The sequence below is a fragment of the Thermobia domestica genome, chromosome 9, assembly GCF_964235325.1.
Source record: "Thermobia domestica chromosome 9, izTheDome1.hap1.1, whole genome shotgun sequence".
NCBI lineage: Eukaryota > Metazoa > Arthropoda > Insecta > Zygentoma > Lepismatidae > Thermobia > Thermobia domestica.
Window position 1 is genome coordinate 27,502,945 of NC_137462.1, and position 25,153 is coordinate 27,528,097.

A 25,153-nucleotide genomic window follows, 5' to 3' on the forward strand; every position below is an offset into this window, starting at 1 on the left:
TTATCCATTAGTTTTAAAGGTGCAAGGCTACATTGTAATAAACGGTTCACTTTGTATGTGTATATTCCTTAATTTAGACTGTAGTAATTATCTGACGGTGTTATTATATTTTTGTTTCAGAACTCGAAGGATCTGCCGGACCATTTGGAAGGGGGAAGATACTGGGGAAAGGATAGACTCCCCATGTCCTCTTCATGGTCTAACAGCTCCGGACGTCGAACAGTTGTCACTCCACCATACCAACCACCGTGCCCTAGTCCTGTAACCAACGTCGCCGGCGATTGTCCCTGGAAGGTAAACCATTTAGATGGGTTTCTTTTTTTAATTTTATGCTATTATTTATTATTTGGATTTAAGAAACTTTTTATCTTACAAAAATATTAAGCACGTGAGTATATATATTGATCTTAGCAGCTTTGATCCAGTCATTTCATCATCGGCCTCACGTTTGTATAACTTTGTAATATTTGGTGAAAGATTTTACATATGCCAGTTGCTAATCAGCAAACTTATGAAGCAGTATTTTGCCAAGTTCCAGATTATTTTATCGAGAAACAATCCAAAGTGCAAGGTCCGAGTATGATCATGGGTGTCTGAATACCGTTTTGATGCTTGATCATTAAGGAACTACCATCACTGTTAGTGTTTCAAGAGCATTGAAAGCACTTTAATTATATTGCTATCGGATTTTCCAGAAAGAGTGGAAAGTAATTGAGGATGTCATTTTTCATGTTGTTCATTTAATAAATCTTATGTTGTACACTTATGTCCAAAATTATTGTCGCATGTTTATAAATATGCTGTTGTAGGAATATAATTTGATAACGAATTCGGACGGTATTTCGTATAATATTAGTATGTGTATAATCGGCAAAGACATGTATGTGGCAATTTTCATGTCAAAAGAGCAATAAAACGAAAATAAAACTTTCTTATTCATTTAGCAGCATTTTGTTTTAGTCATTCTAATTTTCGTATTTATAATTATTTTCCTATGAAATATAACACAAATATACATTTCCCGATTATACACATAGTATCAGTATTAAAAGTACCCTGCAAAATCATTATCAAATTATATTCTTACAAGAAGACAGTTATAGATATGCGACAATCATTTTGGACATGAGTGTACAGTCGCGAGCAAAGAAGTGCGCATTCTGCCAGAACAATGATTGGCACGCGTGCCTTTAGTACGCGGGTTCGATTACCGTTAGGAGAATATTGAAACCATTACGGTTATTCGGATTTAACTTAAAACTGTAGGTCTACTTCTTATGTGGCCATACATCTGAGAAGAGACGCTAAACTTCTACAAGCAAACAAACAAGAAAAAAAAAAAAAAACATATTTACTCCATAAGAGTCTTTTGGTTAGTAACTTCAAAATGGATAGTCAGTTTATATCTTAATTTCTATTAAAACGTAAGGGAAACGTAATAGTCTAAATAGCCCACATTCGTCCTTCTCTTCTATTAAGTGTTCTCCCCTCTGGTCTGGTGGCTAGCTTGTGCTTTGGTGCACTGGATCTCGGGTTCGATTCCCGGTGGAAGAGCATGACACTGCTTCGCATTCCATCGTGAACTGTAGATCTGCGTGTTATATGGCCTCGATACTGAAAAGGGGCGCTATCTTAATTAAACAACGATAACATCCTATTCTTAATGATATACGAAGCGACATTTTCTCGTTAAACTCAGTTTAGTTATTTACAGAGCACCAGATTCAGCCAGAAGGCAATTGCTCATTGGATAGTTAACAGTAGATAGAATAAACGTGTTCTTGAAAGGAAATTGGCCAGAGTTTATGGCATAAGTGGTTAAGGTTTCATTCGTCTGGGAGACTAAGAAAAGTACTGTCAAGATACGTAGCCGCGGGATTCGAACTTCCGGGTTGTTAGGTGAGAATGCTAAATGCAATTTAAGTGATCCCTACTACAGGGTGCGGCACGTAAAACCGGCCCGTAAAGTGAACACATAAAATGAAATGTAATGTATTGAATATGATTAACTACAACACATAACTTCTCTCACTCGCATGAACCTGTTGACTCAATTTCCTGGTTGACTTTCGAGGACTTCTTGTCATTATCTCCTCCACCTGCATCTTTAATTCAGGTGTGCAGACAGATGGTCGTCTGTTCCTGGGAGCATTTTGAATCGTTCCTGTACGCCGCCATTTTTCAATCAATTCCTGAATGGTGCTTTTTGCTGGCACAGAACGTCCTGGAAATTTCTCCCGAAACAAATTCTTTGTTTTCACAAAAGATCCAGTGAGAATGAACCCTTCAACAATGGCAACACGCTCGGGTATCGAATACGGCATTATCACACACTGACACTCACCCGGCTTAACACAACGAGGCCTTTTTCTCAACTGGTTTCGACAAGTTTCACTGGCTGCGGCTGCACGTGACTGCTGCAGGTCACGTAAGTCGACCCGACCTCGACACGCCTCTCTTGGTAGGAAGGTAGATTATTTAAGTGTTGCCAAAAACACAATATACCAGAATATTACGACGGGCCGGTTTTACGTGCCGCACCCTGTACTTCATATTGTAGTACAGCATAAGCTTTTGTCAATTTCTGTTCTCTTCCCGAACATTATTTAATAAAGTTTTCATTTCGAGACCCAGTAAAATTTCGAGTTATAAGTTCATCAATAAAATATTACTCCAGATATCGCTCTTAGTTGTCAGGTGAAAGCAATATGCTCTTGTATATGTTAGAAATTTATTGTTCTTGTGCAGTCATCATTTAGAGGTGTTATTTTCTTGATTATATTAGAGGAATGGTCATTTCCTCTATAGTTTATGACACGTTCCTCGAAATCCCCTTTACATGTATCCACAGAAAAGCACTATCTATTTCTAAACTTTCTTAGTGCCTTAGTTCTCCAGTTAAACCCCTTTTATGATATAGCCTTGAATGAAGAGTATTGTTCTTGTCTAAATTGTATATTTTTCCTATGGACTTCAGTTACTACGAGTAAACAAGTCTCATCCCCTCCCCTTTAAATTTCAATGACGTATTTTACCCTCGTTATTATAATTGCAATATTTTATACAAAATGGCACGGTTGAATGTAGTCATTCATCTGTATGGAATCGCGGTGCCTTTTATATAAATTTAGAATTCCTAGATAAGGTGGCGATTTGAAACTTCCCATTTAAAAAATGTATGATGTAAATAAATACTTTGGTTATTGATTTATTAAATGTAGTGTGAAAACCAATAACATAATTTCTCTTAGGTCCAGAAGTGTCTGTTAGTGTGTGGGTAGTAAGTTCTTAGTGTGGTAATGGCTAAACAACGCAACACGTGTATGGCCAAAGATTTAGGTCATCACGGTCCTTGAAATTTTCATGATACATTTCATTCAGGTGTGTAGTTTCCTTTGCTGATTTGTTTCTCCGAAGTGTTATTTGTAAAGGTAAAGGTCGCTTTAAAGTTTGTATCAGTGTTTATTACAAATTGGTGAAATAATAAAAAATAGTATGCTGCATTGGACCATTGGTATATCGTTTATTGAATATGATTTGTATTTTCAGGAATTGTAAACTCTTGTTGCTGTTTTGTAACTCGAAGGAATACATAAAACACAATGGTACTAGTATGTATATGTGTATATATATATATATATATAATGATAACAGTGTTCAAAATTATTGGAATTTAGGAGTAGCTGAGTGGTTTTTATGGTTGGCTAGTTTTATCCTGCTGCTGCTGCTGAGAAACTTTTCACCCTGATTTTCACCTATCTTATCTTGTGATAAAACTGTCAAAGACACCACACAATTTTGAGTTTCCAACTCGGCGACACACATGCATCCATTTAATAGGAAGATGAAAGAAAATGTTTGTTTGCAAACTTATAATCGTTCCACTACCCATCAATATACTTATCCTCATGACAAGAAACCATGCGATCAAATATTCAAAGGGGGTGCATAACGTATGTCAGAAGTTTTAGAGGAATAATAATAATAAACAGTTTGGCATGTATCCTCTCTGACGTTTCCTTAGGCACTTCCAGTACTTAGATCGGTATTTGCAATCTTATTCTAGATCTGAAGTTGAGGTGTAGAAAAATCGAAAATTTTGTTGTAATACGAAATGCATACAAAAATTACGTACCATTTTTTGTAGCTCGAAAACAATAAAGATATAATTTCACATAAATTGACATTATATTTTAAAGACTTAATTCTCCAAAATTTCAAGCTTCTAACTGAACAGAGGATCAGTGTAGGAAAGCTTTTTTGATATAGGCTTGAAATAGCTGTTTCCATCGTATAGAAGAGCAACGTGGGATAGTAAAACTTTTTGTCTATATTCATGTGGGTATTGAAGGATGTGTGTGTGGACACAGTGCCCTTACTGAGTCTACTATACGGAAGTAAGCGCGCGAATATATGGGAGGGGGAGCCCAATTTGTATAATAACCACAGAAGACATTGTTCATGTTTATGGATGACAGCAGGCTAACGGGCGAGGATATCTGTAATCTTACAGCATTCTCTCATTGATGATGGAAGGCTAACGGGCGAGGATATCAGTAACCTTTTAGTATTCTCTCATTGATGACGGAAGGCTAACGGGCTAGGATATCTGTAATCTCACAGCATTCTCTCAAGGATGACAGAAGGCTAACGGGCGAGGATATATGTAACCTTGCAGTATTCTCTCATTGATGACGGAAGGCTAACGGGCTAGGCTATCTGTAATCTTACAACATTCTCTTGTGAATGAGAGAAGACTAACGAGCGAGGATATCTGTAACCTTGTAGCATTCTCTCATGGATGACGGGAAAATACTGTAATCTGAAAGAAAATACTGTAAGAATACTGTAATCTTGCAGTATTCTTTCTTTTGAAAGCAGAAAGAATTTCGACAGACCACTTGAAGTTTTCCACTTGAGGACAATGCACGTTGGGTCCCTTAACATCTGGATGAAGAGAAGAATAAACTATCAGCGACATTAAGCCTCTGTCATTTTGAGTTTTCTCTGTTTTATTCCAGTATCATTTAGTACCTACTAAAGTCAAAATATTAACTAGGATTAGTTTGCGAGTTGCTTGTTGTTTCTTTTTTATTTTCTTGCAATAATACGAATACGTTACGAAACATCCGATATATTCTTACATGAAAAGTGCTTAACAATTCACAGAACGAAGTATTCAAAATACAAATTAAAATAATTACTGCTTATTCAGCAGTCGAGTTAAGTTCAAGTGCTCGTAGTATATTTATCACAGTAAACAATATAGTTATGAAGCTTCAGATGTACTGCTGACCGTCTCCTCATGAATTGGAGCTTGATCTGAGTGGTTAACATTTTTATCTTAGTACTTATATTTCGATTCTTAACAGGTGGATAGTTTCCATTATCATAATGGTCAAAACCGTGGAATCGTAAGTTTTCTACTAGCAAGACGCGAAATATTTGATAAATTTGCTATAATGTTAATTCCAGTTATCGCAAAAATTGGAAAGTACTTGATTATGATTTTTATAGAATGATGGAAGGCATGAGCTCTGCCGCTCTGTTACTCAGTTCTACGAATAATGTTTGGAGAAATGAAAGTTTAAATTAATTTAATATAGCGGAAAGCAAAAACAAAACAGTTATTAAACATACGTCTAATATGCTAAAATCAATATCTGATTTTCACAAAAGTATAAAGGATTTCAAAATTTGGAATTCATCCGTGGTGAGATGTGAAAACAAATACTTTATATGAGTTTTCAGGAAGGTTACGTAAATAATGAGCGGATTCATATCACTTCACGTATTGACTTAACGTTTAACGACATGCGAAGACTTGAAAAGTAATATTCTTGATGTATGAATGAATTTCGGCTTAAACACAAGTAAAATATTCCATCTTCATTGGCTTACTGTAAAGGAAAGTGAATGTCAGTTTTTGTATTTATCAATATATACTTATTTCAGTATTTGTACGGAAGTATTTGTTAAAATGAATAATCAGCTCTTTATGATTTTTGTGATTACACCAAAAGACCGTGATTAAATAAAAAAAATGTGAGGAAATATGACAAGTGTGAGTTTTGAACAACAGATGGCGCTATTTAAGAGATCATATCATGTCCATTTATAGCACTTTAATCAGATTGTATATACAGTAAAAGCTTTGTTAAATAAGGAAAACATGCGATGATACCACAATTTCAGATCTCGTTAAAGGGATTTTTATTTATTTATTGTTTCCAAATGCATTAAGTAATACTTTTTCCTTGCATGAAGTTGGTCCATGTTTATAATGATAACGTATTAGTTTGCATGCAATACCCACGTTTTGTAATTGTAAGTCATATGATCATTGTTAGAACCGATACTAAATTATCATAATCTCAGTGTCACGATAAGTTAGTTTTAATTTTGTTACATTTATTAGTTATTTCAATTAATATTCAGCTTAAAATTGCCCTGGGGTTTTTGATTGTTCTCTCTGAAGTCAATGCTAAGCGGAACTACTAAACCACTAGAGCGGAGATAGAACGAAGAGGTTTTGCCCTTATTTCAAAAGAGTATGGAAGTTGGAATGAACAAACAACTAAGCAATACCACATATGTAAGAACTAAGTAATTATGACTAGGTATACGCTTGCATACGTCAATTAATATTTGCCCGACATAAAGTTCTCCTCGATCGCATGTGTCCTTGGTGCACGCAGTCCAGGGTTCCATTCCCGGTAGGAGTGCACAAAAACAAAACAAAAAAAAAAAAAATTAATTTCACAATCGTTCACCTTTATCAATAGTCCATCTACTTCAACTTAAATGCCATAACCATGGGGTGTAAAACTAAAATTTTCATTTCATTTTTGTCCGATATAAGACGCATTGACTCACCGTGTCAAGAAACCAGATTCTTGATAGAGATCCTGAAATTATGCTGAGCTTAAAATTTAGGGTTACCTATCAAAAATAGGAAATATATGTGTAAAAAGAGCTTTCGAATGTATTGAAATTAGTCAGTAGCGTCGTCATTATAGATAACTTTCGTCAGTACGAACTCGAAAACATAGAAACCATTCTTAACACGATTTACATCCACTAATTAAGGTCGATAACTTTTGCATTTAATTTATCCTAAACTGCTGAACGATTGTATCTCACATTAAATTCAACACTCAAATTTTTATTTGGATTGAAAAATGTATATCTCTGGCCACGGTGCATAACCAGAGATGTTACGGACGAAATTTTACAGGACAGTAATGTTAAATTTGCCTGATCAGGTACTTGAGTTAAATTCAGATTAAAAGTCAGTTTTAGCTTTTGTAATTTAGCCACAAGTACACGACATTAGAAGCGTTAATTGAGATGTACACTCATGTCCAAAATTATTGTCGCATGTCTATAAATGTGTTGTTGTAGGAATATAATTTGGTAACGAATTCGCCCGGTATTTCTTATAATGTTAGTATGTGTATAATCGGCAAAGACATGCATGTGGAAAATTTCATGTGAAAAAAGCTGTAAATAAGAACAATAAAACGAAAATAAAAATTTCTTGTCCATTTAGCAACGTTTTGTTTTACTTATTCTAATTTTCGTATTTATGATTCTTTTCCTATGAAATTTACCACAAATATACATTTTCCGATTATACACACAGTATCAGTATTAAAAGTACCCTGCAAAATCATTACCAAATTATATTCTTACAAAAAGACAGTTATAGATATGCGACAATCATTTTGGACATGAATGTACTTACGGACATTTGTGTCAAAAGACTTCTTTGAAGTTTTTGTTACAACTTATATTTACGGTACGGACAACTACTGTGTTCTTCCACGAAGTGAATTCTCTGAAAAGAGTGTGGGCGGCAGTTAAGTTAGTAACAAGTATAGAACTCCTCTTTTGAGTAAAACTATAGTACTAAAACTACATACTCTTAGAATAAAAATAAATAAATAAAAATCAATTGCTGGTTATTTATCTGTTGTGGATGCTTACACATGGTTGTTTGATCAAGGTTGCCAAGGCAGATATTGGAGAATAGTGGTTGTTTTCTTAGTGGAAAATGTGAGATTGCTATATTGCCAGTGTGTGAATTGAGTTTGAGTTTTCTTTGGCAAGTAATATGATTTGTAAATCTTTCATTTTATTTTAAGTCTAAATATCAGAGAGTGAAAAAAATACACCTACAAATAATATTCATTTTGATAAGGGAACCAACCCAAACTCAGTTTAAATATTGGTAATCTCAATAAATCAGGGATGCAATTAAGCACTCGCCCAGGGCGAGTGGCTCATCGGTGCGGGCGAGTATTTAATATCATACTGAAGTAAGTGAATGATTTCTATTGTGGGATGTAGACTAGTATATTTTTCCTTGGGCGAGTAAAATTTTGTTCCTTATTTGCATCCCTGCAATAAATCGTGGAGTAAAATAAGCAAAAATATTTTTAACTGGAAGTCAATTATTCTTCTTCAAATAGCCTATATTACTTAGCAGCATTGACCAGATAAGAATGAATAAGCCTGTATAACAGAAATTTACAGTGAGTGAGTGATATTTAAGGTTTTATATGTTTTGAATACAATATTTTTATTTAAATTTTTAGTTTTTTTCTGTAGTCAGTGGTCACTTAACTGCAATTCGCCCACTTTTCTAGAGAACTCACTCCATCGAAGGAAATAAGTCGTTTTTCGAAAATATTAAATGCTACAGAATCTTCGAAGCAGCTTATTGATACAATATGTGTATGTACAGCCTTGTTCAAAACAACCTGGTAACCTACCTCTCTTTGAAAAGTCCTTTACTACCCACAATTGGCATTAAACAAATACATGTGGTCTGAGTGGAGAGCACCGATTTCCGGAGTGAGAGATTGTGGCTTTCCTGGAAATCTTACTGGGTGTCGTAGTGGTTAATGCATCGGCACGGAATGCCCAAGATCCCTAGTTCGAATCCCCGTCCAGTCACTCGCTTTTTCACTCTGTGTTAAATGCAGATTTTCTTCGACCAATTGAGATCTTTATTTATAACTAAAGTATTAGAATTCTCTATGTACGGTTACCAGAATATAATCTTTAAAACAAGTTTTCTAAACGAGAGTGTACGTCTCAATATTATGCCATAGTCCGTGTAATCCATATCTCATATTAGGAATTCACCCTTTTTATAGGTTATTTGAGTGTATTTACCTATGGAAGCTGTAGGTTGCATATTTAATGTTTAAAAAAATAGAACCATCTTACCATACGTCCTTATAATAAACTGTAACACATACTGTTTCAAGCTTTCGCTCGCGTCTGTTTCGGTGTAACTCTTCCGTCTTCCGGTTGTTACTAAACGCTGGACATGTTGGAGTTTTTTCCATTCTGGTAAATTCCGTATATTCAATAAATTTTAAAATTAAATCGTATGCAAATTTAGCAATTTCTCCATCATGACTTGGAAATGTGGAATGAATTTGCATAAGATTTAATTTTAAAATGTATTCCATCCGAGTTCCGGGATTTTCCAGAATGAAAAAAATTCCATCAACATGTCCAGCATTTAACAAGTCACATCGAAAAACAGGAGAACGAAGCCTTGAAATGGTATGTGTTACAAGTTCAATATACGGATGTGAGGTACGGTGGCTTTATATTTTTTAAATATCTGGACTTCTGTTTCTTTTAAATAAAAGGAAGCCAAGAGCAATATTTGTAAGAAGGTATACTACTTCCTGTAACCTTGGTTAGTCACCTAGGTCTAATCCATATATTCAAGGTAGATTTTGATTCCACTTTATTTAGTGATATTGTTATTTCAGAGGTATACCTTCAGACTTGAAAATTCATGATCAATGATTAGATCAGCATTATAAGTGGAGATGACATTGTTCGCACATATTTTTTTTCTTGATTTATTTTAGAAATTATATCGAAAACTAGTCTTAGGAAAGAAAAGATAAAAACATTAGATCCAATTGATCCAATAGTAAGCTTTGAATCAATATGTTTACTTACAAGCAGAACATTTTCCTATTAAATGTTCTTCCCTGAATAATTCGCCGAGTTGGATTCACTTAATTGTTGTATCGTAATTCACCATTTCGTGTGTTCTAGAAATGGCGCCCACGGACTAGAGAGCACTATTCTATAAGTCAAAATAAAGCGAAATATATATATATATATATATATATATATATATATATATATATATATATATATATATATATATATATATATAATTGTATACCTTTTGAGTCTTTCTGGTGACGCGAATTGCGCTATGTGACAACGTCGCACATAAAGAACTATAGAGTAGATCTACGAACCCATCAAATAATTACATCGATTGTTGTCAGATGAAGTTAAAGTCAATAGACGGTGACAGTAGCACGATTTATTAGCTTAACAATCGATGTCATTGTTTGATGAATTTGTAAAGCAATCTTAATGGTTCTAAATTAATATGCAATGTTGCCACATAGTGAAACTTTTAATTCTCTGTAAGCGGCTGGAGAAGATCCCCGAGGATATATCATTATAAGCATTTTCACTTTATTTTGACCTGAAGAATAGCACTCTGTTGTCCGTGCACGCCATTTTTGGAACATCCGATATATATTGTATTCACATTACCAATTAATTCACTTGCCTCCGTACTTTCCCTGAAGAATAAGTGCATAAATGTAACATACCTCTCATCTGAACTAAAATGTTATTGCACCACATTTTTATTTTGGCTTTTAATATTCTTTTATTATGGAATTGCTTTTTTTAATTTTTATTTTTACAGATACTGTTTAATTTTTAAAAGAAAGAAAAAAAACACATTTGCTTGTGCATCTTGCTTTTCTTTGTATTATAATAATTTTTAATGTGTTTTTTCTACACCCTTCCTTTTTTCTATTTCAAGTAGTAGGGTGGCCAGTTTTTTAAAAAAGATTTTTTAACCTCACCTGACGGATTTACCCTGCTTGTATTTTGGACACCAGCAAGCGGAGGACTGTTTTTTTGGTAGGTGTCACCAGGGATCACTTTTATTAACATGTTATATGCATGCGTCAGATTTTTTAAATAATTTTTTTAACAGTCTCTAGTCCTCCAGTAAAACGTTTGTTTTCTTGTGTTTGATTCTGAAAGGAAGCATGAAGTTAGTGTATTTGTGAATTGTTTGTTATTTTTAGTTTTGAAGTGAATGATTTGTCTTGAAAACTTCCCGACTGACATACAATTAATTGCATGTTTTTATGAAGTTTTCTTTATTTTTGTGTATGAATGTGCATGAGTGCATGGTTGTGTGTGTAATTTTCCTTTTTTTTCTGTCTTTATTATTTTAATACAAGTGTGCTTAAAACTTGTGTACTGTATTTCTTTATAGTATACAGATTGTAAATTGTATGTAAAACTTTGCCTGTTTATTTATTATGTTAAATTTCTTCTATAATTCTCGTTTTCTCATACACGCTCGGCCAAATTATTATTATTATTATTATTATTTTGTTTGTTAAAACCGAAGTATTTATTATTGTTATATTAACTTCTCTGTGTATGTCAGAAAGTAGTAGGTCGATTAATATTCCCTGCATTTTGGGAGTTCTTGATTTGTGGAATCCCGTGAAATAATCTCTTTTGTTGACTTGTTTTAACGTTTCGTACGTGTTTTAACGAAATTTCGAAACTAAAAATTTTCTTTGGAGGATATTGTGATGTTTGAAAGATAACTTTAACGTTAAAAGGAACTGCAATAGTAATAATACAGTTTTGGGCTTCTTGGACTGTCAATCATAACAAAGCTTCACAAATCTATAGAGTCAGGGAAACTTTAAATAGATTGTTCCAAACAGAGAAATATGACGAGAAAGGGGTAAGGCTTATTTTTGACCCATGAAACAGTCATTAATAATAGTTAATACTTCTAATAACTTCTTAATAAATGTAGGATATGCACGTTACGGTTGTATAACTAGAATATTGGTTGTTTGATTCAAGTTTAGCGTCAGTACGCGGGTGGCTCTGTGGTAGAGCGTTCATCTCAGGTGCGTGGGGTCCTTGGTTCGATCCCAGCTCGCGCCAAGTGTTTTTTGTGGTGGACACACACTGTGTGCGTACGTTTTCTCAGGGTTCTCCTGTTTCATCTAACTTTCTTTATTCCACCATTTCATTCATTATCATCGTCCTCATCTCCTTCCAGCATAACCGTGGGACCTAAAACTTGAAAGATTTCACTTCATTTTTCTAGTTTTGCGTCCTTTTTAGCGCCGAAGCTATATGAGACGCGGACCTACAGTTTAAAGTGGAGTCCGAATCATTGTAATGCGTTCAAATTTCAAGGCTTCCCGACCGGAATCGAACCTGGGACCTTGTTAGAACTTTTGTTTTAATAAAGCAAGTTACTTGTTTCCACTTATAAAGTTCGTCAAAAAGAAAATCTTTTCGAAAAAGTAAATGCAACAAATAAATAGGAATCAAATATTGAAAGCTCTGTATTTTGAAATGAACTGAAATAAAATCTTTCATTTTTACGTCCCACGATTATACCGGATAGGCTAAAGGAGACGATGATGATGAAAAATAAGTACAATGGTGAAATCAATATAGTGGGAGGAAACGGGGGAACCTCGAGAAACTCATGCACATGACACGAACTGAGATCGAACCAGGGACCCCACGCACCAGAGGTGAACGCTCTACCACTGAACTCTGTATGTTATATTGCTAACTCATATGTTATGACACTGATTAATACCGACATTCATTTTGCAGAAGACTATTTTAATATGAACATATTGAAACGTGCAAGACAAGCTATGAAGATAGTAGCTACTGACAATAATGTCGCGCCCAATATTCAAGAATCACATGTTCGGAATTACTACCATTTTTTTTTTTTTTTTTTTTTCAAAACATAACTTCTGTATTGGTAAGAGAGTAACATATGTAAAATCTAGCTAAAACGTTTGTTTTTCGCACCGGAAGAATAGGTTTACGGAAAGTATTTTAACCCTTTCCACCCTTAGGATGAGAATGGAAGGGGGGAGGGGAATGAGTTTGACTTAGACAAAGGTCACAGTTCATATTAGCGACCCCGAAAACTATGGATTATACACTAATATTTGTCGTTTTCGATTATTTTTACATGTCACTTCTTCCTACCTCTCACCTGGCTTCGGGAGTGTCAGTGTTCATCTCAAGCACCCCAAAACTATAGATTGGACACTAGTATGATGTCGCTTTCGATTATCTTTAAACGTCACGCCGTTCCCACCCGCCATCCTTGCTGAAAACGTGCTAGAAACCTAAGTTAGATCAGGGCCGACTCATGCACCAAAAATGGTGAAAATCGGTTCAGTGGTGTAGAAGTTTGCAGACAAACATTAATACATTAATTTTTATTTATATAGATAGAAAATGACCCTTTCCTCCCCTTACAAACGGACATTTTCAAATATGCTTGAACATGTATGAGTTTATATTGAGTTTCATCTTTCTAACTTAACGGGTTCATGAGAATTGTGTTTTGGGCGTACATTTTGAACCTCTGTTCTCTCTTGAATCGAAGTAATATAAAATCATAAACTATGCCAGAGTCAATCATGTAACAAAAAGATTAGTATTGGTCCAGCGATCTGGAAGGACTTCTCGGACAAATTTCGTTACACATTTTTATTTATAAAGTACATATTCTGCATTAAAAAGTACCAAAATTATTTATTTTTATTTATTTTTTAATAGTAATAGTTGACTATCATGGGCAAAAAATGGGTCTTTTGAGCCTAATCTTTCTTCAAATTTTGTTTTGGGTGAAGAAAATAGATACACTTTGAAGAATTAAATGAGTCAAGACATTCACCCGCGATACGTATCTTTGTTTTTATAAATCATAACTGATATTTATGCGTACAAATGATTTTCATCTGAAATTTTGAAACTGCAAACAACACTGCTTTAATAATAATAATAATAAAAAAGATCACTATTTTACAGAATAGGCATATAAGTCACAACATTCATTAAGTTTTGCACCAATTGTATCTTGTCAGATTTGCTTATTCTCTTTACAAAAAAATAAATATCTCTGAATAAAGCAAGTTTTAATTAAAAAAATAAATAAGCGTGTAACAGTTTCGTCTACTAACTAGACTTCTTGGCTTCGTCAGACACAGTACCTCTGATGGGGTGAAAGTACTGCGTCTGATGACGCCAAGTTTAGTTAGTTATCGAAACTGTTACACGCTTATTTATTTGTAATTAAAATTTGCTTTATTCAGAGATTTTTATAGTTTTGTAAAGTTCTTAAGTAATGCAAAGCTAACTTGAACCAGATAGTTACTGCTTATTCAATTCTGTGCGAATTCTTTGCATATTATTTATCATGAAAGCAAGAGTTTGAGTAAAATTTTGTAGATTCCGCTTCTGTCCGCCTGTTACATGAACAGGAGCACTGGAGATACTTCATAACAAAGGCAATGTTCATCACAAAACCTCCGTGTCTGATTCTGGCAGCCCAGAGGTCGGATATACAGCCATGCGCATCGGAGTGAGAACTTCTTCGCTAAGCAACTACGCCTCTAGGCGGTAGTGTGAAATTCTAGACAAGTGTAAACTCGACGTTTTAATTAGTGACCATTCATAATTTGAAGATCTTATCTTTGTGTATGCTAAAATTTTGAGTTAAACCTTCATTTCAGTTTGAGTAGATCACGATGTTTCTGTGCCGAGAATAGTTTCCATAGGATTTCGTGTTTAAATTGGTTTTGATGGATATTGTCATGCTTTGGAGGACAATTGATAAAGAGGCTTCATTTAGGAATTGAGAAGCTTTTTGTGTTCGGACGAAATATGCTTTTATAAAACTATTCAGTATATACATGAATTAGGAGATTATGAATATATAAGAATTAGAAGTGTATCTATATAAATCCACTGCAGGAGATTAGCGTGGACATCTACTGTATTGCTCGGAGTGTTAGCTATGGCATATGAAAATGAAGATTTCATCAGTAACATATGGTTCAGTGATGAAAAGCCATGTGTACTTCGATCGCCATATCAATCGACAGTTGATTATTGACCCTGTCTTGCATGATTTGTGCGGCTTTTACCGCACGAAAAACCTGTCGTTATAACAACAATGGATGCAGCAAGACGGAGCTATTGCCCTCACTGCAAGTGATTCACTTATCCTTCTGCTCACAAAAGTTTGGACATCGCTTGATATGCTGTGGAACGGATTTTCCATATCCTTCCCACTCCCCTAACCTAATGACTCCAGATGCCTGCGTACGGGGTACGCTGAAGGAAGCAATTTTCCGAACAGATAACTTCGTACCACTATACCGGAGTTAAGAGAAAAGATTCGGTCATTTGCTTTGTCATTCCAACAAACCATGCTCACTAACATGTTCATCGATCTACAGGACCGCTATGAAGAATATGTGCGACATAATGTTCAACATTTTGAACACATGATGTACAGGAATGATTCCTTGTAAATTTACAAAATGTGTTGAGTAACATTTAGTTGACATCCATTTGACTACCTCTCTTATGTTTCGTTATGTTGTACAACAAATAAATAGTCAACGATGTGATTTCAGTACTGTTTGTTTTGTCGCATACTGTATATATATTCATATATATTCATAATGAATTTTCTTTCTGCTTCTTCTTTGCATGGAACACAAGCATAAGTACAAAACAGTGAAAATTGCTTTAATGTGCCAGTAAATGAAAATTCGTTACAGCTTGTTGCTAGTTCAAATACAGTATATAATTTACAAGAACATACACACAGAACGATGAAGAAATATATGTATTCGATGTACTGTTTGTGTATAGTCTGTTCAAGACTACCTGGTTGTCTTCGAAATACTTGTTGGTAAGTTTAGACCCCTTTATTATATGCTGTCAGATAAAAACTTGTCACTGCAGTGCTATCACGTGATCAAATGTCATTTGCATGAAACATGCTTTTTAATATTCGCAAATTGTTTTTTAAACATGCACAACTTAAACTATCACTGTTATGTTTCAATTTGCACTGTAATGCTCAGTCAATGTAATGTAGCCACATCACGTGTTTCGATTGTATTGGCTGGCATCTTGGTTCCACAAAGTACAAAAGTATGGGTAAGGATTTATGTTCAAATATTATCCTTTCGTTTCAGAAGTATGTTCAAGAGCTGCTTCTACTTAGGAAGTTCCAGATTTGAACTCCGATATGTCAGATTGTCTCTACCACATTAGGAGCACTCATAAGATAATAAAATGAAACGAAAAATTAGTATAGGAAAAAAGGAAACTAATTGTATGAATATGAAGTATAAACATCAAACCGTCATAGTTTATGACTTCGTGTCACAATTATAATTGTTTTAAATCAATTTATATAGGATGGTATATTTCGTCTTATAATTATTAAAATTTATCGCATCGTTACAGAAACTTAGCCCGGTACATCAATTATTTATTGGTTATAGAAAGGCCTGCGACTTGGTTAGGAACGAAACATTGTACAACATTCTTACAAAATTCGGAATACCGGGAAAGCTAGTTAGATTAGTTCAGATTAATTAGAAAATTAGAAATCACTTTTATTTTTTAATCATATAAACCAAATTAGGGAAGTTATGAAGTTTTAAAATTTTCAAACTGCCTCCATTTTGATACAGTACGAGAAATCGGATTCGATATTTGTAATATGAATGAACTGCCCAATTTGTTTTAATCCATTCGCTTTTAGGAAAGTTACTGTATCCACTATATACAAAAAATGGATTCTACTACCATAGAAATAGATGGATATCGTGAGATCTCCGCAATAGGTGTTCTAAAATCCCACACAATCTTATTACAAATCAGAAATTAAAGGCGGTCACTGGCAAGAGGGTGTTATTAAATGGGGGTCGTGAATTAGGTTGAGAACCACTGGTATACAGTAGGTAGTATTATGGGTCAGAACTATCTGTTTTATAGGCTCACTCAGATGCAAACACAGTCAGCCTTCCTTCTTGCCAACGTTTCGGTTATCTCTTCAAAACAGACAGGAAGTATTCTCAGTTTACTCATATTTACACAGAAAATACTTTCTGCTAATTGAAAATAAAGTACAGAGATAGAAAATCCCTTCTTCGCAAAGTGACTTTGTTATAAGTTAATGATATGGTGAACCAGGGCACACTTAAAGCTGCATGTTTTTATTGCGTTACTTTCTTTTAGGAACAGTGTGTGTGTTTGAATTACGGGATTTTACAGGAGGGTGACATGTACTTGAGAAGCAAGTTATCACACGTGCGGTATATTTTGTAGTACACACCTATGTAAATACATCCCCCAGCAATACTTTCGTTTCTTCACTGAGGGAGGCTTCTTGCTCATCCTTCTTAGTAATTCGAACACTGAATTCAGAATTTCGATATTATCCTAAATGTACGTTATTAATCAACGTATGTAATACATATTGCATACAATTACCTCATGACCTGTAAGTAATTAAATTTGGTCAAACTCTATGTAACGGACACCTTTCTTCCACAAGCAAATAATCGTTTTTCGTGAGTGTCCGTTATTCGTAGGTTTTTATTGCATTTATTTTCAGGAATATTTGAAGACATCGCACTTTCTGAACACACACACTTTTTTTTTTTTTAATCATAATTTCCCTTCTATTCCTTCCTGCCTGATGAGGCATCTAGCGAAAGCACGTATATTGTACTTGTTTAGTCCGTGTTATGGTTTTCCTTCATTTATAAAGTATGTATTTGAAAACTAGTACTATATGAGAGTATATTATTGTTATTAGTAGCAGTAGTAGTGGTATTTCTAAGCCTTCAATTGTATTATTTACAAATATTCAATTACTTTGTACAGTGTTATACTTCGCTAATGCAGTTCTTAAATATGTTATTAAATTAAATTAAATTATTATTAGTTCATATGTTGAAAACAATTAATTAGTTCATATGTTGAAAACAATTATTAGTTCATTTGTTGAAAGCAATTATTAGTTCATATGTTGAAAATTATTAGTTCATATGTTGAAAACAATTATTAGTTCATATGTTGAAAGCAATTATTAGTTCATATGTTGAAAACAGTTATTAATTCATATAATTGCGTTTTGTCAATACCATCTGGCTTAATTTCTGCATTTTTTGTATTCTAAGTTATTCAGTAAAATTCAAAAGAATTGGGGATTAGCTTAGAGATGAGAAGCTCGGTAGAAGCTCACTGAATTGTCGATTGTACTATCTGTTCTTGCATTGAAAATTTCCATACATATGCTGCTGTCCACAATACGTCTTCATTACGGCAGAAATGGTGAACCGTTCCTACATTGAAAAATAACTATATAATTTATGACGTTCTTTGTTAAGCGTACACAGATCAAGCTACTTATTGCTTACTGCAACTTGGAAAAACCGTCGGATACACTGCAGCAGTGAGATTCTACACTTCTCTCTCCAACTGCGCTCGTTCAGTAATTGTGGTAAACACAACACTAGCGCTCTCAGCCAAATCGGCATTGCTATCTTGGTTAGGTAATACCTATATTTTCTTATGAAATTAATTTTTATTATAAAACTATTGTTTTTTTTTTTAGTTAGTGGGTCTTCAGTCCTAATAATTATTTTTATTTGTTTGTTTATAATTATATTTTTATTTATTTTTCCGCCTTGAGAACTGTGAATTCGTGACGTTAGAAAATACAAAATATTAAAAAACAACACTTCACAGATACCACACATCAAATGAAAATACAACATAGCAATAATACTAAAATAAAAGGATGAATATTTCTTAAACTTCAACTTTCTTCTATAATTCTCTTGCTCGATAAAAAAGAAAAAAAAACTTTTTAATCTTGATCTTTCACTGAAAAACTAGATATAAGGTATTCTTCTATGTTTACTAAGAGCATGTGATTTTGTAACATTAATTTTACCTACTGACGCCGTGCTGGTGTCGTAATAAATATAGTTGTTCGTGGGGTAACGACCAGGTGAATTGGATCCTGTCCAGCGTTTCGAGAACCCGATGGCATGGCTCTCATCATCAGGGTACTCAGGGTACTGTATAAGAGAAGGAATTCATTCACTTGTTCGGATGATAACAATTGTTGTCAGTTCTTGAAATGTACAACGTGCTATCACTTGGTTGTTAGCTCGAGAACCAGTATAGTCAGTGATTTTATCTATTGTTTAAATTGCAAATTTGGCATTTGTTTAACAGTGTTTGGTGCGATTACTTTGTTATACTAGTTAAAAGTGGAAGACTTGCGTTCGATTTTCGGTAGAAACTTATGTTAAGTTGTGGGTACACAATTCGTAATCCCTAGGTGCTGAAACGGAACGTTTAAATTCTAAACTAATGTACCAGATGTTGGAAGAAAACTATAAATTGCGTACCTAGATGTGCTCAGTTTATTTTTCGGTTGCCATGCCGATTATCCGCTGGTCCATGCTCAGACGTTTGTTGAATTTAAAATGTCCACCTCATATCCCGAAGAAACTGCTTTCCTTAAACTAAGTTGTGTGACCTTAACATCATTAAGTTTATTTTATTTTATTTATTTACGAGGGCGAGTCAAAAATTATCTACACTTTTCATTCTACAGTTTATTTACATGAAGCTAGGGTTATACTATGGACATCATTTTTCTACGTAATCTTCCTCCTTATCAATGCACTTGGCCCAACGGTCAATGAGCTTTCGTATTCCTTCCAAATAAAAGGTTTTCGGTTGGTCGTGTGGCCCACTTTTGCACCACATTTTGCACGTCTAAATCAGGCAAATCGGCGACCACGCAAAGCATCCTTGGTTGATGGGCAGAGCCATGATTGATGTTCAAGGCAGCTGCTACCTCATCGATAGTGATTCGCCTATTCGCCAGAACCATCTCTCGAGCTTGCTGAATGTTGTCATTGAGCTGAGCGAAGCGAAGCTCTTATACTCGGGTTAGCCGTTTGGTTGTTCGCGAACTCCTCCTAGACCGTTTGGCCGATCTCAACCAAACTTAGCACGCTGATAGAGTATGTCGTGCTGAGTGACAACATAGGTCGAAATCAAAAATCCGATGTACCATCGAGGAATAATCACCGAAAAACGCTTCCTCCTAGACCGTTTGGCCGATCTCAACCAAACTAAGCACGCTGATAGAGTATGTCGTGCTGAGTGACAACATAGGTCGAAATCAAAAATCCGATGTACCATCGAGGAATAATCACCGAAAAACGCTTCCTCCTAGACCGTTTGGCCGATCTCAACCAAACTTAGCACGCTGATAGAGTATGTCGTGCTGAGTGACAACATAGGTCGAAATCAAAAATCCGATGTACCATCGAGGAATAATCACCGAAAAACGCTTCCTGATTACGTAGTTTAAGCTCGCTCAGCTCATTTCATTGCAATCGGGTATATCCATTGCATTCCTAGTCTATAGTGTAGGTTGATGGCCGTCCTGCTCCGTCTTCATGCGTTACACTTGTTCGACTACTTTTAAACTTCTCGAGCCACAAAAACAGTTTTACGTGATTGTGCACTTTTGCCATATTGCGATGATAGTCTGCGATGAATGTCTTGGCCCTTTGACACCCTCCGACCAGAGGAATCGGATCACTGCTCGTTGTTCCTCTTTGGTGCAAACTTCTAATGGAGCAGCCATTATATATCTGAAACATAAGGAAGAAAAATGAGGACATTAAGATCACACTTTCACAGCATTACCACAACAGTATAACAATAAAATATGCGAGGACAGAAGACAAAGTGCGCAATGTAAGAAACGTTATGACAAAAGTGTAGATAAGTTTTGACTCGCCCTGATATTTATTTATTTATTTATTGACACTAAAGATATTAGATGCACCTGTATATAAGCTCCCTCGTGGTGATGTGGTTAGCGTACATTCCTTTGGCACAGGTTCAGTCCCGGTTGGAAGCTCATGGTTTGGGTCCCACGTTAAGCTGTAGGTCACGTGTCATATAGCCTCGGTGCTGAAAGGGACACTAAGCTTCAAATCAGTTAACACACACACACAAAATCTCTGTAATGTTGTGTTAAACGTACTCTTCTTTTGTACTATTTAATGCCCCAGGCAAAAGAAAGAAAAACTATTTGGACAATTCTAGATAATATAGCGTATCTGTTAGATTAAGTGTGATGTATATACGTATGTATGTAGAAAAGACGTGTGTAATGTTAAAAAGATACAAATGACCAGTGATATAATGCTATTTTTTTTTAGGTGGGTATACGCACCGTTCCTTGTGATACATAAATAGATAGATAGACAGATATGTGATGTTTCATAATTCCTGTTACAGCGCTTTGGGGGTTGAAAGTAGACACGAAAAGAAGCAAGAAAGTTTATTACACCGAAGTAGAAAGCAGCGTTCTTTCCGAGTTATGAGCGCGGGAATGTGCAGAAGATTGAACTTGGAGCATTAATAGCGCAAAGACTGATAGTGTTAGAAGAAGCGGTATGGTGAATTTCAGAGGAAACCATGCTTGTATTTTCGAAAAATGCCTCATTCAAGATGTTCGGGAAATTACACAAGATTTAATTAAACATTACCGCAATTATCTATGAGACCGTGACTTAGTTTGTGAAATTCTGTATCTACTTTTCTCATACTCTTAAACTCGGTATTTTCTGATAACACAGTTAAACTCTTGAACTAAAGTAAATACCACATTTTTTCGGAACATTCTTCTGCATTTAAAAAGGAACTGATTCCATCCCGTATTACCTCGCTCAGTCGGCAGACTTTGAATTTGGATCAAAGAGGACGTAAAGTCGGTGTCATTGCTTTGTCAAAACAGAACAACTTCAATGTCACCACATAAATATAGGTCCTACTCCCCACCTTCCTCCCTCCTCACCACTCAACTCTGTCTTCCATTGATCTTTTTGAAACAAAAGAGTTTCTAAAAGTCTCCAAGAAAAAACATTTAGGAACAGCTTGGCTGTATTTTATTGTACGTAATACCAGAGGTCAGCTTTCAGAAGGTAGGGACAGCGCAGGTGACATCTTGAGAAAAAGCCACTGCAGATTCAGTGCTGTTTTCCATTATAGAAGGGATTCTCCGAAAACTTGATTCCCACACCCCGAAAACTCAAACATTTTAAAAGAATTTAGACATAATTTGCGGCAACAGCTTGATAACCAGCTGTTCAGTGAGATTTCTTATTTTGAAATACAGTACATGAAAAGCAGTTATTGTTTGTTCCAATGAAATGAGTATACTATGGATCGAATGTAGCGTATATCCGCGTACTTTCTAAATTTTACGTGGCTGTACGATAGTTTCCAAAAATTAGAGGTGGGTATACGCCATATACCCGCGTATACCCCTCCATTACCTCCCTGCAAATAGCGTAAAAGGGGGTAAATTAGGGTGAGGTGGAAAAGTAACAAGATATCAAATTCACGAAATTGGATCGAAGTCCAGATGGAGTTCGTGAAATCAAAAGAACCTTGCTATCCAGATAGTTATAAAGATAAGAAGGGTAACCGGAGGAAGTACATAATGTGAAAATTATTATTATTATTATTATTATTATTATTATTATTATTATTATTATTATTATTATTATTATTATTATTATTATTATTATTATTTGGTCAGACGCAACCCTCATTCTCTTTAGGGCATTATAAATTGGTGTGTACACTACCACTGTCAAACACACACTGAACCCAGTAACTTATTCACTAGCTTGTCGTTACCCGGACAGAAGCATCAGTGTTACTTTACCACAATTCCTTATAACTCCAGCAACTGTTCCTTATTTTAGTTATTTTCTTGATAATTTTCTGTGTAAGAGATTTCGTAGAGAAATTATTTATCAGTGTCAGTGTTTATAGATTAAATTGCTAAAATAAACTAAGCATGTCTATATAAACAATTCTCTGAGACAAATCTCAAATGTCATGTATTACTGGAAATTAGGGATTATGTCCATTGTGTCGATTATGATGTTGACAATCTTATGCAGTGTAATTCACATTTTTTTCTTTCTCTGTGAAAGAATGATTCAGATGGAAGTTGAGGAAAAGCTGCTTACGTAGGAAAATGTCCAGGAAAACTTGCTTAATGGAAAATATCCAGGAAATTCAGATGTAATTTTGAATTTTCCAAACGAATCTTGTATATGGTTATTTTGTAGAGTTGTGATCGAGTTCTTATGCAAACATTCACGATTATTATGTTGCTAAGAGCTGTTTTTCTACTTGTTTTGCAGGGAAGGATGTCTCAGTCCGGGGATGGAATGCACACTCCTGGTTATTTAGCATGGAGAAAGCTTCAGTTAAGCAGGGCGAAGCTCAAGGCATCGAGCAAAACTTCAGCGCTTTTGTCCGGGTTTGCAATGGTAATTTATATGTAATGTTAATATAAACCTTTAAAGTTTTCTGAAATCACGTAATACTTTAATTACTTTTCCTGTTGCACAAGGTGGTATAATATCCTTGGAACTTCAATAGTGCTTATATTTGATTGATTATTACCTTTATAAATCTTTACAAAGAAAAGTCTTTCTTTACATATTTTAGTAAGCTTTTGGTTAATACAAACAAGGGATATGATGTTAAACTAGATAGTTAAAAAAAAAAAAAAAGTGTTGAGGAGTTAACTTGAATAATGTTGCCAGTTGTTACTGAACTGTTTTATCTACGTCTATGACCTTTTTCAACAGAAATCGTCGGACAGTTAGCATATCAATTCACTATTCACAATTTTAATTTCAGTTAGGCAACAATGCTGATTTATCCTGTTATATGAATACATGGGTGTATATAATTTCCTTAATTCTTAATTTTTTCAAGTGTGTAAAACTTTAAGTGTGATATTAACTTTAAACTAGATACCAGAACTTGGGGCATGTGCGTAGTTTGTCAGTACGTTATTAGGAAATCTAACCGCAGGAATTCTGCAAGAATAAAAAGGAACAGGCACCGTTTTCAAATTTAAAATTTTCTCGTCCTAGCAGAAAGAGGTTCAGCATGTTTTCATAAAAAGTAAATTGATGCTTACATGAGTAACCGAATTCCCTTTTTAAAAAATAGGGAGGCTATAGCAAGAGTCGTGAGACAGGTCAGTAACAACTCCTAACGACTGAATTTAAGGAAAGTCTTCAATCTGATAATCTTTTTTTTTTTTTTTTTTTTTTTCGATTTCTCTCTTGAAATAATTAAATTTGAATTATTAGATATTGGCAACATTTCTTTTTATTTCTGATGTATTCTTTCGATGAACATGTCTGCAGCTCTAAACTTTACTGTGAGTTCAGAAACGATAGACTATATGAAAAGTTCACCACCACACAGGGTGGTAAGAAACTATTTGAATAACCTTCAGGAGCTGATTCCCGAGACCGAAACCAGCAAGAAAGAAAAAAAAAGTATCCTCTGGAACTTTGGTCAGTGAGGGATAGTTTCAACGATATAAGATGCCAAACGCATGTGAAAATGAACTTCAGAGGGCTGTAATTCAAAAACAACGCAACATAGAGAGTGCGGTTTAGAACATGACACTCGAACTCATACCTGCTCGATTGAAAAATGTGTTTCAAAACTCCAAAAGACGTGCGAGGGATTCCGCAAAGGAACATACGGATTACTTACTAGGTTATAGGAAATCTTAAGTTTCTTTGGGGAATACCTTGCACACATCTTGCGGAGGTTTGAAACATACAATTTTCAATTCGAGAAGGTATGACTTCGAGTGTCATGTTCTAAACCGCACTCTTTACGTTGCGTTATTTTTGAACTACAGCCCTCTGAAGTTCATTTTCCCACGCTTTCGGCAGCTTATATCGCCGAAACTATCCCTCACTGACCAAAGTTCCACAGAACTTTTTTTCTGGTTTCGGTGTCGGGAATCAGCTCCCGAAGTTTGTTCAAATAGTTTCCTACCACCCTGTATATAAATGAGTGCCATCTTGTCAGTAACTAAAGGAGCTATTGAAAAAGAAACTTACTGTTTGGAACTAATACCCTCGATTTACCCAGCTGATTTGAGTGCCACCCTGTCGTATCCCTAGTGTCGCCATAAATCTATTTAGGGAAATTGTACTGCAACAGAAAGAAGAAAAAAACTGTTAAAACTACAGATTTAAAATGAACATTCTGGTTGTTTTCTTTTTTTTCTTTTTTTAAACACCAATCGTAGATT

At 34.9% G+C, this 25,153-nt stretch overlaps 1 protein-coding gene across 5 annotated transcripts in view; it reads left to right on the plus strand.

The window, feature by feature from the left end:
• The window catches only part of LOC145694502 (calcium release-activated calcium channel protein 1-like), a 124,709-nt gene that overhangs the window by 94,742 nt on the left and 4,814 nt on the right, over window positions 1-25,153 (plus strand). For all 5 annotated transcript variants that reach the window (XM_081770807.1, XM_081770805.1, XM_081770810.1 and 2 more), the window contains exons 2-3: window positions 121-294; window positions 23,223-23,351. In XM_081770807.1, the coding sequence (XP_081626933.1) occupies window positions 184-294; window positions 23,223-23,351 (240 nt within the window). In that variant the 5' untranslated portion in view covers window positions 121-183. The remainder of the gene's footprint in view (window positions 1-120; window positions 295-23,222; window positions 23,352-25,153) is intronic.